The following is an 18,499-nucleotide window of genomic DNA, read 5'->3' as shown; positions in this document are numbered from 1 at the left end:
CAATTATTATGACCAAGCTGTCCAAAATTAAGAGTTACGATTTGAAGAAAACTAAAAAATGTCCTAAATCTATATAACGCAAATACTAAATTTGAATTTCAACTACGATTTATTCAAAATTTTAAAACCAAAGTGCATAGAACAGTTTTTACTAGACTTAGTTTTTACTTACGTAAATAAATTATATTGTCCGAAAAGAAAATTAAAAGTTATTTTAAGAAAATTAAAAAAATGTCCTAAATTCATATATTGCATGTTATGGAAATACTAAATTCTGCATTTCAACTACGATTTATTCAAAAATTTCAATATTAAAGTGCATAAAACAGTTTTTACTAGATTTTAGAAAATTTTATCTTGTTTTTACTTATGTAAATAAATTATATTGTCCGGGAAGAAAATTAAAAGTTATTTTAAGAAAACTAAAAAAATGTCCTAAATTCATGTATTGCATGTTATGGAAATACTAAAGTCAGCATTTCAACTATGAATTACTAAAGTCCGCATTTTAACCACGAATTATTCAAAATCTCAATATCAAAGTGCCTAAAACAGTTTTTACTAGATTTTAGTAAATTCTATTTAGTTTTTACTAATGTAAACAAATTATAATGATCGAGAATAAAATTAAAAGTTATTTAAAAAAAAAACAAAAAAATGTCCTAAATCCATATATTGCATGTTATGACAATACTAAAGTCCACATTTCAACTACGAATTTCTCAAAATTTCAATATTTCAATACTAAAACATGATTGATACAAAAAATGTTTGAAGTAAAACTTCATAAGTCTTAAGTACATATTATGTCAATAATTACCTGATGGTGATTTCTTCCAAGGATGAAAACCTTTGCCGACGGCAGCGTCCGCCAGTGGCGGCGGCGACTTTGAGGATAACTTATTACACTGGGCAGCCAACATGGCCAGTGGCGTCCCTCTTAAACTTGGATGGTCCTGGAAAAACAAAAACACATTTTAAGTCTGTTTTTTGCGTTATTCTTGTAGTTTCTGAGTTATAATTATATTAAAATGAACTGAACTAATGTTGATGGTTGAGAAGATATTTTAGGTGTATGTAGATTTTGTTGATATATATATATATATATATATATATATATATATATATTAGGGTAGTCCTTAATATGGTCATTCAGAGCTTAAACTTTCAGAGAATTGTTTTTTATCAATTTGGAACCATTTGAGCCCTTGGGAGCAAGGAAATTCGAAAATGTCCATATTAAGGACCACCCTTATATATATATATATATATATATATATATATATATATAAACGATATTACGTAACGTTCCCACCATATCGTTTCGAATAAAGAATAAAATATTAATTAAAAAACTAATTTGGACAGACTTGATTAACTTTGTATCTTCGCACACACATATCGATATCGACATACATACATACATATTTATATGATATGTATCTATACATATTAATATCGATATAATAATCGATTATCCTTCGAATTGATCCTGTATCGGTTTTCGTTTATCGATTTTCTCTCCGGATAATAATCGTCGATAGAGAGCCAATATATCGATACGATATCGATAATGCGAAGTGAAGCGTAAGTAATCGATTTCATTACGATCTTGTTTATTATGTCCGAGATTAAAATTTCAACAAAAAATACCAAATGCGAAATTTTAATGACGATTTTTATATCGTGGGCGATTGCATAAGATGAGATTGGATGAGATAAATTAAGGAACTAGTTGTAAGTTGCATTTTGCCTAAAGGCAAGTTGCATGAACTCTCCGATACCTATACGTAATCAATTTTGAGATTGAGATTTAACATACTTACAATGAATTTGCAGTAAACGAGCTTAAAGAAGTTTCACTTAAAAAAGATATATTGTGTTTTTCTGGCATGTTGGGTATCGTTTCAAAGGTCTTTTTGAATAGAATCTGAATACTGATATAAACCATGTGGTTTGTCCGCAAAATACACACTTTTTACAAATTTGTAGCTGTGAAGTCTAAAGAAGTTTTACTTCAAAAATGTCAGATTATTTAATATGGCATGTGGGGTATCGTTTGAAAGGTCTTTTTGAATACAATCGAGATACTGAAACAAGTTTCCAAGTTTTTTAAAAATTATATCAGGCTACTTAAACTGTCTTAAATAATTCAACTTACATGTAATTTAATGTATATAAATTAGTAAAATTATTGATTTAATTCAATTAAATTCAATTCAACAAATTATTATTAGCAATTTTTAATTTTCGGTCGATTTTGACAAAAACCAATGTTGGTAATAAAGTCCTTCGCTTATACATATACATACATATATATATATTAATACATATGTATATACTATACATGTATGTATAAATATGATATAGTGGCCCATGTTGCTATTAATATTTTTAACGATGTTTTTTTTATTTATTTCTTTTCTAAAAATTAGTTTTCGGACCTTTCTGGCTTTTGAAAGGCGCCGCTCCAATATATATACAAATACATACATATACATATTATATGTATATACATACAATTATAAATATTGGTTTTACCTTTTATATATGTATGACTTTAGTATCATCCCGTTAAATATCGATTTCACACGCTTTTTAACAAACGAATAAAGTTTTATCGATGTCTAATCGATTTTATATCGTTAATTAATATCAATATTGTTATAATGCAGTTAAATATATTATTATTAATAGTTAATAAAAATTATACGTGAAAAAAATAGTAATAGAAAGATTTATAGAATCCTTAAATATTAACCTGATTTTTGTGGCTTCTTCTTTATTTTATTTATTCATTTACTTGCTTCTTAGTACCTACATTGTTCATTTTATTTATTTATTATACTTTTTGATTTATTTATATTAGTTTAACTATTTATTTGTTTGTATATTTTTAAGTACAGCTCTTCATTTGTTTATTTATTAAATTGTTTATTTCATTAGTTTATTTGTTCTTGATATCATTATTTATATTTTGGTTTCTTTCTTGACTCATTTGTTTATTTAATTGTTTATTAGTTGAATATTCATTTATTTAATTATTTTATTATTAGTATTTATTTATTTATTTCTTGTTTTCTTTTTGTTTCATTCTGTTAATTTGCTTATTTATTTGTTAAGCTTACTTATTAATTATATTCACTTCTTAGTATTCCTTATGTTAGTTTAATTTGTTTCTTGAATTATTTATTAATATCTTAGTTTTATTACTTATTCATTAAGTTGTCTACTTTATTTTTTATGATCTTACTTATGTTTATTTATTTACTTACTAATTATTTATTCACTAATTCTTAATTCTTTCTTTCTTACTGTCTAACATATGTTTTAATTATTTATTTATTTATATATTTACTTCTTAGGATAATTATTCATGTTAAATCAATGTATCTATTTGTTTCTGGAATAAGATATTTATTAATATCTAAGTTTATTTATTTATTTGTCTATTTATTTAGCTATTCTTGACCTTGATTTGTTTACCTAACTGTATATTTATTTACTTATTTATTTATTTATTAGTATTTTAAGTTTATTTCCTTGTTTATACACTTTACTATTTACTTTTTTACTGTCTAATATATTTATCATAATTAATCATTTAATGATTTAATATCTATTTTTTTGATTATTTATTTGTTTATTAATTTATATTTATTTATTTGTTGGTGTGTATCTTGGATGTATATTGGTTTGTTGCTTGGATATGATATTTATTAATATCTTATTAGTTTATTCGTTAATTTGGTTTTCTACCTTTTTATTAACTTCCCGTAGGGTAAGTTATAGTAATCGTCCAAAAATCGAAATCAAAAATTTTTACATTTCTCGACGTTTTGAAGGTTTCTGAACATTTTGGCATACTTCAGAAAAAATGGATGTGTGTGTGTGTGTGTGTGTGTGTGTGTGTTTTGTATGTCCGCTTTTTTTCGTCCACGTTTTCGGGCGCACGGATCAACCGATTTGAATGGTTTAAAAAACATTCGATTCCTATTGATAGGGAGATGTGCTGATTAGTTTTTGGCAAAGGCAGGTCCAGCCGTTACGGAGATATGGAGCAAAAAGTGCAGAAAATAGAAAGCGAGTTTTTGAGGGAACGGATCAACCGATTTGAATGGATTAAAAAACATTCGATTCCTATTGATAGGGAGATGTGCTGGTTAGTTTTTGGCAAAGGTAGGCCCAGCGGTTCCGGAAATACAGAGCTAAATGTTAAAAAAATGGCAGTTTTTGAGAGAACTAAGTGTCCGATTTAAATTACTTAAAGAACTTTCTGCTTGTTTCAACAAAATAATTGATTTTGGAAAAAAAAATTTTTTGTTTCTAATTTTTTTTTCAAAAATTTTTTTTGTAATTTTGGATTAAAAATTCAAAAAATCACCCAAGCTAAGCACAGTCTAAGCGCCACTCTGGTACAAATGTTTACCCAAGTGCGTTTAGACTGTTTATGTACTGGGGCACTTTTTCAATTTTGTGAAAATTATTGAAAAATGTGAAAATGCCGCCAAGCTAAGCACAGTATAAGTGAAAATGTCGCACAGAATTATTTGCAAATGCGTTTAGACTGTGACTAGGCGAGAGCACTTTTTCAATTTTGTGGAAATTTGGCAACTATTTTTTTTTTTGAAATTTGATTCGAAATGAAATGACGATTGTTAATGTTCTGGAGATGATAAATTGATTTATTTATAATTAACTTTCCGTAGGGTAAGTTATAGTAATCGCACAAAAATCGAAAATGAAAATTTTTATATATCTTTACGTTTCAAAGGTTTCTGAATATATTGGCATACCTTAGAGATAATTGATGTATGTGTGTGTGTGTGTGCGTGCATTTGTGTGTGTTCAGATACAAATTTTCGTCGACGATTTCGGGAACCGGGATGAAGCAATTTGAATAATTCAAAAAACATTCGATTCGTATTGATAAGGAGACGTGCTGATTAGTTTTTGGCGAAGGCAGGTCCAGCCGTTCCAAAGATACGGGGCAAAAGTGCCGAAAACGGTAACTCAGTTTTTAAGAGAACGGAGCGTCCGATTTGTATAATTCAAAAACATTTTACTTGCATTATCAAGATGAAGATTTGATCAAATTTTCATGAAAATAGGTCTAGCGGTCTCGGAGATCTAGTAAAAAAAGTAAAAAAAAAAAAATAATATTTGGCGGTCAACAATAATCATTAGACATTAGACATATGCACATCAAATTATCAGATATTTTATAGAGATTTTAACAATGAGTATACATTTTGTTAACATTCCTATGGGTTCCGTACCAATGCTTATGCGTTAGACAGCGACGCGGCGCTTACGCGCTTCGATATTTAGTCTCTATGCATTAAAGCAGTACGATTGCTTTGAAAAAAAGTTCAGAATTTCCAAAATATTTCAAAATAAATTTTTCAACAAAATGTAAGTTTTCGTCAAAAAATTATATAGTTCCTCAAAAATCTATTTTTTTTCAGAGTAAATTTTTTTCAAAAATGTTAATCTTTTCAAAAAAATAATAATTTTTGGTACGGGAAGTTCCAGCAATTTGCCTTAAGGCACGATGCCATGCGCCCCACTAGTTTAGTAATTTATTCTGTATTTTTCAGTTATTTTCTTCTGTACATTTATATATTTGTTTATATTTTAAGTTCATTTATTTAAACTCTTTATTGTTTATTTCTTTACTAAATATATTTATTTATTTATTTATATACCTGTCTATTTATTTCTTAATTTTTTATTTTTAGAATTCTAGGAAAATGTTGTTTAAGGCATCGCACTTTACAATCAATTTTATATACTATGCTGGATTTATTCATAGTATAACCATAATTAAAATTAATACAAAAATATATTAATATATTAATAATAAATTCATTACATAATTGTTAAAACAATTTGACAGATCTTTTTCACATTATAAAAAAATTATTACTTATTGATATAATAAGTATCATTTTTTTTAAAAAAAAACAATGATAATAAGACAGTGAAATTTGTAAAAAATGGTGTTTAATCTAAACTTATTTCAGTATTCAGATTCTATTCAAACAGAGCTTTCAAATGACACCCGGCACGCCATAAAATATTTTATACTATCCAAAATTTTTGAGGCAAAACTTTTTTAGACGCCTCATTTTAGACTGAAATTATGTGTTTTGTGGACAAATCACTTAGTTAATTCAGATTATATGACCAAAGTGGCTGTTCAAACGATACCCAGCATGCCAATAAAATCACTATTTAAAATTTTTGAAGTAAAACTTCTTTAAGCTCGTTTACTATAAATTCATTAAGGATGTATATTATAAGTATGTTGTACAAAGCAATAAGTGAAATTTTCAATTTTTTAACTTGTCTTAAGGAAAAATGCCACTTACAACTAGTTACCAAAATTGTCGATATTATTTTGAAAAAAATCTCTGCCTATTAATAAAGGCCCTTTTGGTCGTCTGACGATTTGTGGTTAATTTCTGTTGATGGTTTTCTGGCGCCGCCGCCGTCGGCCGACGTTTCGCTTCTTCACTTTTTCGACATCATCACGGTCTCTATGTGTGTGTGTGTGTGTTTGTGTGTGTGTGTGGACCAAAGGTCGTTACAGGATTTATAAGATTGTTAAAACGATTTCACAGAATGCATAAAGTTGGTTATGCACTATATTAAATTTATTTGCGACTAGGTGTAAGTGGCATTTTTATTGGTTTATTGGATATCATTTAGCAACCGACTTTGGTTTGTTGCAGACTTCTACATTTTTTTAAAAATACTTTCGTTTATTGTATAATGTTGTAATTTTAGTATTTTTAATTTAATATATTTATTATTACAACAAATACTAAAATCAATGAGCTCTCTCAGAAATGTTTTAGATATTTACATTTTTATGAAGGAAGTACATGAGATACTTCATAAATTATGGTAAGAGGGATGTGATGTGAATGTTGTAATTTTTTTAACTTCCCGTAGGGTAAGTTATTGTAATGGGCCGAAAATCGGAATTGAAAATTTTTACATTTCTCGACGTTTTGAAGGTTTCTGAACGTTTTGGCATACCTCAGAAAAAATGGATGTGTGTGTGTGTGTGGTGTGTGTGTGTGTGTGTGTGTGTGTATGTATGTGTGGATACAAATTTCCAGTCACGTTTTAGGGCGCACGGATCAACCGATTTGAATGGTTCAAAAAACATTCGATTCCTATTGATTGGGAAAAGAGCTGATTAGTTTTTGGCAAAGGCAGGTCCAGCCGTTTCGGAGATACGGAGCAAAGAGTGCAAAAAATAGAAATCGAATTTTTGAGCGAACGGAGTATCCGATTTGAATGATCTAAAAAACATTCAATTAGTAATGATTGGGAGAAGTGTTTATTAGTTTTTGGCAAAGGCAGGCCCAGCCATTTCGAAGATACGGAGCTAAATATGTAAAAAATGGCAGTTTTTGAGAGAACTAAGCGTCCGATTTAAATGATTCAAAGAACTTTCTGCTTGTCTTAACAAAATAATTGATTTTGGAAAAAAAAATTTTGTTCCAATTTTTTTTTTTTTTTTTTTTTTTTTTTTTTTTTAGTATTTTGTATATCGAAAATATTTCAGATTTTATTTTAATTCTGACTATAGTTCTAATATACTTTAGAAATAATTTCAACTCTGCAATTCGGTTTATATAATTCTTATAAATATTAGACAATGTTACTATATTTATAATAATCTATTTGAAAACATTCAATATTCCTCGAACATTTCGTTACGGTGCGGGAAGTTCCAGCAATTTGCCTCAAGGCACGATGCCATAATTGCCTCAAGACAGAATTCCACTTACAGCTAGTTAAAATTACTTTCGGTTGTTGTAGAATGTTGATAGCTTAGTATGTCATACTTTAATATGTCTACTATAAGAACAAATATTGAAATCGATATGTCTTTTAAAAAATTTCCAAGATATTTTTACATGTATATGTAAAGAGACATAGAAACCTTTTGTGAGTCTTACAACTTTTTATTTGTAAATTTATTACATAGACTAGCTTTACTGACTCGAAATTACAAAAATTATAATTTATAGTGTATGTATACGGACGTTCGCTCAAGCTATTTGAATCTTACCTGTCTAATCGAACACAAAGAGTTTACTTAAATAACGATCACGAGCAAATAATTTCGGATAAATTGACAAGTGCATTGGGCGTGCCCCAAGGATCAATTTTAGGGCCTCTTTTATTTCTCATATATATTAATGATTTACCTCATTGTACAAATCTTTGTGATTTTATTCTGTTTGCGGATGATACCAGCGTTATCATCAAGGCCAAATCTCTTAATGAATTACAACATAAATTAAGCGTCGTTATGTCAGAAATAACTAAATGGTTTTGTGAAAATAATCTTGTTCTCAATAATGATAAGACCCAAATCATATCTTTTTGTACAAAAAATCGTTTATCCAATAATATTACTTCTTTAACTATCAATAATTCAGCATATAATTTTTCGCAAGTATCAAAGTTTCTTGGTATCCATATTAATAATAATTTAAAGTGGTCTGATCATATCTCTATCTCTCTATCACCAACTTTATCTAGAACATGTTTCATGTTGCGCACCCTAAAACCCAAACTTGGTTTAAATTGCTTACTTTCAGTTTATTATAGCAACTTTTATTCTCACGTTTCATACGGCATTCAATTCTGGGGTTTTTCATCCGAACTAATTAAAATATTTAAGCTTCAGAAAAGAGCTATTCGAATAATTTTTTCCTTGTCCAGTAAAGCCTCCTGCAGGCCCGTATTTAAAAAATACAATATTCTAACTGTCCCATGCATTTTTCTGCTGGTAACATTAACTTTCATCAAAAACAATTCGAAACTTTTTGATATGGCTTCGTCCTCCTCAAATTACAACACTAGACACAAACTTATTAAGGCGCGTACATATAAATTAGCCAGCTCTTTCAATACGATCGACGGTCTAGGTATTCAGCTTATGAATAAACTTCCACTCAATATCCGAAACCTAGACAGCAAAAAATTTCATGCTTCCCTAGTTAAACTTTTTAAAGACTTAGCTTTTTATGACATTACTGAATTTTCTCAATTTGATTTCAATAACTATTTTCTTGCATAATCCTTATCCTGTATCTATGTAGTCTGACCATTTGATCGCCTGTACAACCATGTTTTTTTTTTTTTTTCATTTTTTTTTATTGCTATTTTATTAATTTAAATTTTTTACGGTTTTAAATGGTATAACTTTCAACCTTGTGCAAGAATTTTGAGCTTGACTGGTGGTCAAATAGACTTCAATATGATGAACTTGATGATGAACATTGTATTTAATGTTCGAATGCTTTTTTTTTCAGCTCCTTTTTTTCAGAAGCGAAATTCGTGCAGCTACTATGATTATTATAAATTACTATCCTTTTAATATTAACTATGAATAAGCTTGACAAGAGCCTGAAATAATATCTATTATTATTGATTACGGCTTGCTTATGAATAAATAAATAAATAAATAAATAAATATAATTTACCGTTATTAATAAAATAATAAATAAGTATTAATATTAACAAGACTACTATATAATTTAAATTTTTTTTCTCCGTCCATGTGAAACCATTTCCTAACCGCTTTTATTTTATTCCCTTAATATCAGCACCCCTTGGTCTTCTATTTGTCTACCTTGTAATTTTTATTACCGATAATAACCCCTGAAAATGGGGGCACCCTTTTTTAATTCTTTCTCATTGGTCGAACCAGAGGCAGAGGGGCTGCTGCAGCAGCGGCAGCTGCTTTTATAAAATAATTTATGAGAGAACATGCATTTTGACAACTCCAAAGACACGCCCATAAAAATTGGGCATATGTTCTAAACATCTAAACTATTGTGTAATATACATACATAAAACAAAAAAAAATATTTTATTTTATGAAGTGACAACATTTTTTAATTTAATTTATGAAGTTTTTCGTAAAAATATAAGTTTCTTCAAAATTTCCGAAAAGACTAATCGGTTTGAAGTAGTATTTTTAAAAAAAAATTCAACACTCTTCTAATAACAGCCTTCTCAATCTAGTTTGGTATGTTTTTCATGTACTTCTTCCATAAGAAATGCAAATATTTTGGAAATTTCTTAGGTAACTTATCGATTTTAGTATTTGTGCTTATTGTAGACATATTAAAGTATAACTTACTGAAATTACAACATTCTACAGCAAACGAAAGTATTTTAAAAAAATTACAACATTCTTCTAATATCAGTAATAAGTAACGTTTTTCCTGTACTTTTTCCACAACAAATGAAAATATTTTGGAAATTTCTTAGGTAACTTATCGATTTTAGTATTTGTACTTGTTGTAAACATATTAAAGTATAACTTACTGAAATTACAACATTCTACAGCAAACAAAAGTATTTTTAAAAAATAACATTTTTCTAATATCAGTAATAAGTAAAGTTTTTCCTGTACTTTTTCCATAACAAATGAATATATTTTGGAAGTTTCTTAGGTAACTTATCGATTTTAGTAATTGTGCTTATTGTAGACATATTCAATCGTAACATACTAAAATTACAATATTCTACAACTGATTTTTTTTTTAATTACAACTTTCCTACTTCAATTTATCGATTTTTCATGTTTTTCTTGTACTTTTTTTATAAGAAATTTAAAAATCTTGGAAAATTCTTAGAAACCTCATCGATTTTAGTATTTGTTATAGTAGACTTATGAAAGTGTAACATACTAAATTTTAAAAATTAAAAATTACAGCATTCTACTACAAAGTATTTCTAAAATATAGGAACTTTGTTAATTTGATTTATGAAATTTCTCATGTACTTATAAGACAAAAATGTAAATATTTTGGAATTTTCTAAGAAACCTCATCGATTTTAGTATTTGTTGTTATAATAGATATATTAAAGTATAACATACCGAAATTATAATATTCTATAACAACTGAAAGTATTTTTAAAAAATTACAACATTGTTCTAATAATAATAGCCCTCTCACTCTAGTTTGTAAAGTATTTCATGTACTCTTTCCATAAGAAATGGAAATATTTTGGAAATTTCTTAGTAAACTTATCGGTTTTAGTATTTGTGCTTGTTGTACATATATTAAAGTAAAATATACTAAATTTACAACGTTCTACAACAAACGAAACCTTAAACAAACGAAATTTATCAATCGCTTGCAGCTAATTCTGGATTATTTTTTGTACTTGAACAACTTCTCATAGGCCTATAATATTTCAAGGATTTTGTTTTGACTTTTGAATCTCTATGTAAATCTCTACCTTTCTCGATTTGTACTTTATGAATCAACTAAACATTTCAATTTTCCTGATTTCCAGGAAACTTTCTGCCTGATTATGACCGCTAAGTTGTCGTCGAAACGTCGGCAAAGGGTTTATTATCATTTCACGTGCACCTTTAGCACAAAATCGTTTCTCGGGAAAAGTTCATTGATATTTCACCATAGTAGAAATATATATATATATATATATATATATATATATATACATACATACATACATACATACATAGATACATATGTATGTATTTTCATTTAAAGGCTTCTGGTAAAAAAATTAAGAATCTCAACCATTTCTTAGTATTATGACAAGTTAATGACTCGACGTATATTAAGATGGATTTATATGTATATATATATATATTTATATATATATATATATATATATATATATATTTTATTTTGACATGCGAACTTTAGCCCGAGGCAATATAACAGTGCTACATACATACATGTACATGCTTGATATTTTTTGTTCAAATTTAAAACTTGTTCTTAACAATATAAAATACAATAAAAAATATTTATTTTGTACGTTTTGACCCCAAGTTTGTATCATCGTTTATATATTTATTTAAAACTATAAACTATTAACATCATATTGCTTAGACTTGTGCATTGTAAATTTAGGGCATTTTTTTTTAATTTTTATAATAATATGTTTATAACTTGTTAGAACACACATAAATTATCAGACATCATTGGACAGCTTACTTAATTTGCTAGCATACTACACTTGGAATTTTTTTGAACAAAATTTTACACAAACAATACTTTGAACTTGACTATAAGCGCACTTTGTTAGTGTTAGTATTAATTTGTTTATAATTTGTAAGAATATATATATATATATATATATATATATATCATTATATATCATTAGAAAGTTTATTAAGTTCACTAAAATCCTACATTTGTTAAATTTTAACTTTTGATCAGTGCTAAGATATTTGCGTTTACTCTAAAAAAGTACGAGTCAATTGTATAATAAATCCATGAAGGGAAAAAGTTGTATTTTTTTTAAGTACTTGCAAATGTTGCAGAATATTGTAATTTTAGTACGTTACACCTACTACATCTCTATTATAATAACAACTACTAAAATTGATAAGTCTTCTTGAAAATTTTCGTGGTATTCACATTTTTATGAAAAGCGTGCACGAAAAACTTCATACTTTAAAGTAGGAATGTTGTAATTTTTTAAAAATACTTTCGTTTGTTATAGAATGTTGTAATTTTAGTATGTCATGTTTTATAATATCTATTTTGACAACAAATATTAAAATCGATGGGGCCTTTTAGAAATTTCCATGATATTTACATTATTATGAGAAATTTCATTGAAGCTGTTTTATTTCTCTATCTCTGTTTTTGTCCCTGTCTCTATCTCTACCTATATATAATGAATCTAAATTCTATCTCGTATTAAATTGGTGTCATAAAGAATACAACATAAATATAGAAATTATGTAATAAACCAATTTTCGCTTCGTATCGTACAATTAAGAATACAATGTAACAAACAACTTCAGATACAACAACAACTACATTAGACTTATATTTCTACACAATTAATTCATTATTTAATAAAAGTCAAAGAAAAAAAATTAGTGACAGTAAAGAGATAGATATAGAAATAGAGAGAGATGTATTTTCCTAAGATACTTAAAGATAATTATGCAGATTATCTTAGATAATCCAAGCGGATTACAAGAAAGGAGTACTTGAAATTTTTATTTGAACAAAAGATTTAAATCCTAATCACCGAAAACAAATTTATTGTCCGGTAATAGAATTTGGTACCTTAATTGCCGGATTAAGGGGTACTTAGGACCCTTATTAGTATTTATTTGCTTTGAGGATAAAGTGGATGATTTGGCACAAAAAAATGGTTCAAAAGGTCTTTTTCGAGTGGGTAACTATAAGAATTGTTAGTTTTTTTTACTAAAGGGCACTCGCGTTATTTGCAGTAAAATAATGGGAAAATATGCAGGACAAAATGTACCACGAAAGTTTTCTTTTTATGGTTAATTGCAACTATAAAATACAAATAAATAAATTCTAACCCTCAGTGTTCGTGTTTTTCCATCTTGTTTTATTTTCTGAGTAAAACTATTTATGTTTTATATTTAAAATGTGTTCCGTCATGTTGTTAAGAGGCTTTTGATGTTCTAAAATAAATATATATTACATTATGCTAAAAATGCAATTTGCCATCACGTCGGATTCATGCTCGAGTTGGCCACTCACTTTGAAACGCCCAATTTATATATAAATATACATTGAAATATACATATACACATACACACACATACATACACACACACATATATATATAAATATATATATATATATATATATATATATATATATATTTAGAGGAAACCGGGTTCGCCTGTTTGAATAATGTGTATAGATTAGTGTATTTAGTTACACTAATAGCGAATTGAAGCTAGATTTATAAAAAAATATTTTGGGAGTTTATAAGACAGTTTATACAAAACTGTAGTAAATTTGATCTAGTTTCTGCTAAACCAAACAAATAATAGTGTTTTAGAAGAGATTTTCAAGTAATTTCCAGAATAGTTTTGAAGTGTCCGCTAATTTTATTAAAAAAAGTAGTATGAGGGATTTTAATACTGTTTATACTGAATTGTAAATTTTATCTAGTTTGTACTAAACTAACCAAAGAAGAGTGCTCTGAATAAAATTTTCAAATAATTTAATGAACTGTAAAAAGTGTTCCTAAAAATATGCTACAAATATTTAGAATACTTAATAGCGAATCCAAACTATTTTTTTTTTTAATTTTAACATGGCGGTTTATGCAGAATTGTAGTAAATTTAATCTAGTTTTACTAAGCTAACCAAAAAAGAGTGTTTGCAAGTTATATGGAGACTTGTCAAAAAGTGTCCCTAATATAGTACAAACATTTGCAATGCGTACTTACAAGTTTAAAGCGGATTTTTTCAACAAAATTAGTATGGGGGCTTATACCAAATTGCAGTAAATATCTAGTTTCGGCAAAACTAAGCAAAAAAGAGTGTTTTCTAAAAAGTTCCCTAGTAATTTGAAGAATTGTCAAAAATTGTTCTCAATATTGCACTGAAAACCTTAAAAATACCAACTATTTTTTTTTAAATTTTAGTATTCAGCACGTGAAATATGATTTCCCCCGGTGTCCCCTACAATGTAATATTTCCAAATAAATCGTCCATATCAAAGTGCTCTGCAATAAATCCTTCCTCTTGGTAGAGTGTCATCACATAAATTTAATGCAACAGTTGATCCGACGACATTTATTCGACAAAGTGCAAACGAAATGCATATAAAATAAATGAAAATAAATAAAATGAAATAAATGAAATAAAAATCGAGAAATGGAAAGCGAAATAGCGACGATGTCATAAATAAACGAGACGTCTCTGAATTAACTGATCTGTCAGGGGAAATGATGATGGTTACAGATTGTCATTTTTTAAAAAATACTTGCGTTTATTGTAGAATATTGTAATTTTTTTATGTAATTCTTTAATATGTCTACTTCACGAACAAATACTAAAATGGATAAGTTTTCTTAGAAATTTCCAAGATTTTTACATTTTTTAAGTTAAAAATTTGATATATGTTAACTTTGAGGAGCGAAAGTTGTAGTATTTTAAAAATACTTCCAGTTGTTGTAGAATGTTGTAATTTCAGTATGTTACATTTGAATATGTCTACTATAACAATAAATACTAAAATCGATGAGGTTTCTAAGAATTTTTCGAGATATTTTACATTTCTTGTAAAAATAAGTACAAGAAAAACATGAAAAATCGATGAATTGAAGTAGGAAAATTGTAATTAAAAAAAAATCAGTTGTAGAATGTTGTAATTTTAGTATGTTACATTTTAATATGTCTACTATAACAACAAATACTAAAATCGATGAGGTTTCTAAGAATTTTCCAAGATATTTTACATTTCTTGTAAAAACGTACAAGAAAAACATTGAAAATCCATGAATTGCAGTAGAAAAGTTGTAATTTTTTAAAAAATACTTTCAGTTGTTGTAGAATGTTGTAATTTCAGTATGTTCACTTTAATATGTCCACAACAAGCACAAATACTAAAATCGATAATTTACCTAAGAAATTTCCAAAATATTTCCATTTCTTGTGAAAAAAGTACAGGAAAAACTTTACTAATTACTGATATTAGAATAATGTTGTAATTTTTTTAAAAATACTTTCGTTTGCTGTAGAATGTTGTAATTTCAGTATGTAATATTATAATATGTCTATAACAAGCACAAATACTAAAGTCGATAAGTTTACTAAGAAATTTCCAAAATATTTCCATTTCTTGTGAAAAAAGTACAGGAAAAACTTTACTTATTACTGATATTAGAAGAATGTTGTAATTTTTTTTAAATACTTTCAGTTGTTGTGGAACGTTGTAATTTTAGTATGTTACACTTTAATATGTCTACTATGACAACAAATACTAAAATCAATAAGTTATCTTAGAAATTTCCAAGATATTTGTATTTGTTATAAAAAAAGTACAAGACAGCCTTAGAAAAAAGAGGAAAAATAGATATAAAATTTCACTGAAGATGAGCCAAAAGAAGACACGAAACATTTGCGAGATAAATCAGTTTGTGTTATTAAATGAAGTTCCCTGTGGCCTAGTGCTTAGAGCTTTGGCCTTTTCACTGCATTGTGATAATTGACTTTACTAATTTAATATTTCGACAACCAATTTTATATTTTAGCCTATAACTTAAGTTGCAAATCAAATTTAAAATCGGTTCAGCAGTTTAGGAGAACATTTGGAACAAACATCGTTGCATTTATTTACACACACACACATATATATATATATATATATATATATACATATATGTGTGTGGATGTGTGTGTGTGTGTATTTTCCTCTTGTTGCTTGTAACTTCTAAACTATTTGATTGATATGAATATTGTATTCGACAAATTTATTTAAAACTGAATAGTTAACAATTCTGTCTAACAACATTAGGCTCTACGACAACTCAGTACACTTTAAAACATATTTAAAAACATACAACTTTGCTGCCGCCATTATTGTAAAGAATTCGCCTTGCAAAAACGGCGAAGGCAAAGTTGTATATATTAATGCCTGAAATGATGTACTAATGTAACATTTGTCATAACTTTAAAACCATTCGTTTAATATGAATGATGTATTCAACAAATTTGTTCAAAATTAATCACTCATTAAATATTACCTAACACCTTAAAGCAACCCTATTGAAATTTATAAATATTTCGTATTACTTTTACCAGTGGGTGTTTACAAATGCATGAAACCGAAATGTTGTGGTCAACACCACCACGTGGTGTGGTTATGTGGTTATGGTTACGGTCTCCTGGTTCAAAACAATTTGTCGGTTCATTACTCCGGCTAAGAGTTTGCTTACTTTTAAATTAAGTCATATTAGAGAGGAAAGAATAAAAATAAATATACATACATATATAATATAATTTATACTGACATGTGGTTATTATGAAAAATGCAGACATTAATAATAATAATAATAATAATAATGATAATAATAATAACAATGCTAAGGAAAATACACGCGATGGGTTGTACATGATGTATTAAATATGTATAAAGTACTCCGAACATCATATTGCTTATTATTAGACTAGTCCAGTATAAATCCTTTGCATTTTTGTAGTTTTTGTAATAATGCGCCTATAACTTATTCCAACACATAAAAATCACTATATGTAATTAACAAGCTTATTTAATTTGCTAAACTCCTACGTACTCCATTTTTAAACTTTTTGAACAAAATTTTGTACAAAAAGTACTTTAAACTTAAGATTTTGAACTCGATCCTTGAATACATGCATACAAGCCAGTACAGTTTGTCTAATCCGGCCCTGTTTTTTTATTATTCTGCACCCTCAGATAGATTTGCGATTAAATCTAAGTCTACTACGGGGTCGTGTCGAATTATCGATAATTGATTTGATAATCTACGATCTTATCGATCGGTCCCGAGTGTAATCGATTTGATCGATAGAGTTCGAGATAATTATCTCCAAAGTTATTTTCGCAGAGGTCGTGGTATTGTGGTTAAAAGGTAATTGGAGTTGGTATTAAGTTGCAGCGATGTCAATTATATTTTTTCACCTGGATAATATTTTAAGTTTCTAAGTTAGGCTATCAAACTGCATTTGAAATTTATTTGCACGTGTTATTAGGTTTTAACTTGTCGTCACTTTTTATTTATACAAATATTTTTTTATTAAAGTAAATTTATTTTTGTAAATAAGAACTTGACTGTCTTCATTATTTTTTTCGAACGAAAAAAAGACGATACCTAGAATTTCTACTAATGGCATAAAAGTTAATTATTTTAAAAGTGGATTTTTTGTGTAAAAGGACATAATTAGGATACACTCGAAAACTTTTCAATATAGAAATACACACATGTATATATATATCTACATATTTCTATGTATAAATAATATCGTGATGGAATTTCGGAGGTTCCATGTTTAAGTACATATAGAGGAGACCGGTGAAAATTGTTTCATTCATTTACAAGAGTGAAAATAACTATTATCCTTTTAAGAAAGTTTTTAAATGGGTTTTCTAGAAACATGATTTTTTTTACTGCTGAATATTTAATCTTGCTCTGTCATTTTACAGTAATATAAAAGTTGTTGCTATAATTTTCTCTAAAGATACTTTTATCTTACAATGAGTCATAAGATAAGAGAAAACAATTAAGAATTTCAGAAATTTGTAAGTACCTACATTTTTGCACAAATGAGAAAATAATATTTTTATTCTGAAGCTAAGAAAAAACTTATTATTATGACGCGATTATCTTTATATGTTACCTTAAGATGGTTTACTTCGATTACTTGAAACGAACAGAACTGCTGCAAAATTGTAAAAATCGTCAAAGTTACTATTGCTTGATATCAATTTGTGAAAAATGCAAATTGGTCCAAATTAATCATGTGACGATGACAAAAATTGACGCAAACCCTCAAATTTTATCAAAAACTTTAAACCTAAATGCATAATCGTCAAAACTACTACTGCTTGATATCAGATAGATAAGTCTGTCCGTCTCTATTAACACACATTGATATTGTATTTCTCTGTTCCTTTTATAAGATAAATAATGTATTAAAATATTACTTCA

General features: G+C 27.4%; 1 protein-coding gene across 1 annotated transcript in view; it reads right to left on the bottom strand.

The window, feature by feature from the left end:
• The window catches only part of LOC113386385 (transcription factor Sp9-like), a 71,611-nt gene that overhangs the window by 5,437 nt on the left and 47,675 nt on the right, over positions 1-18,499 (bottom strand). Inside the window, exon 2 of the mRNA XM_026624167.1 lies at positions 821-956. Within this exon, the coding sequence (XP_026479952.1) occupies positions 821-956 (136 nt within the window). The remainder of the gene's footprint in view (positions 1-820; positions 957-18,499) is intronic.

This window comes from Ctenocephalides felis, unplaced genomic scaffold (genome assembly GCF_003426905.1).
Source record: "Ctenocephalides felis isolate EL2017-DRISC unplaced genomic scaffold, ASM342690v1 CF-g0.4_SCAFFOLD_03571, whole genome shotgun sequence".
NCBI classification, from domain to species: Eukaryota; Metazoa; Arthropoda; class Insecta; order Siphonaptera; family Pulicidae; genus Ctenocephalides; species Ctenocephalides felis.
The sequence above is the reverse complement of the archived record's forward strand: the minus strand, read 5'-3'. Positions and strand labels throughout refer to the sequence as shown.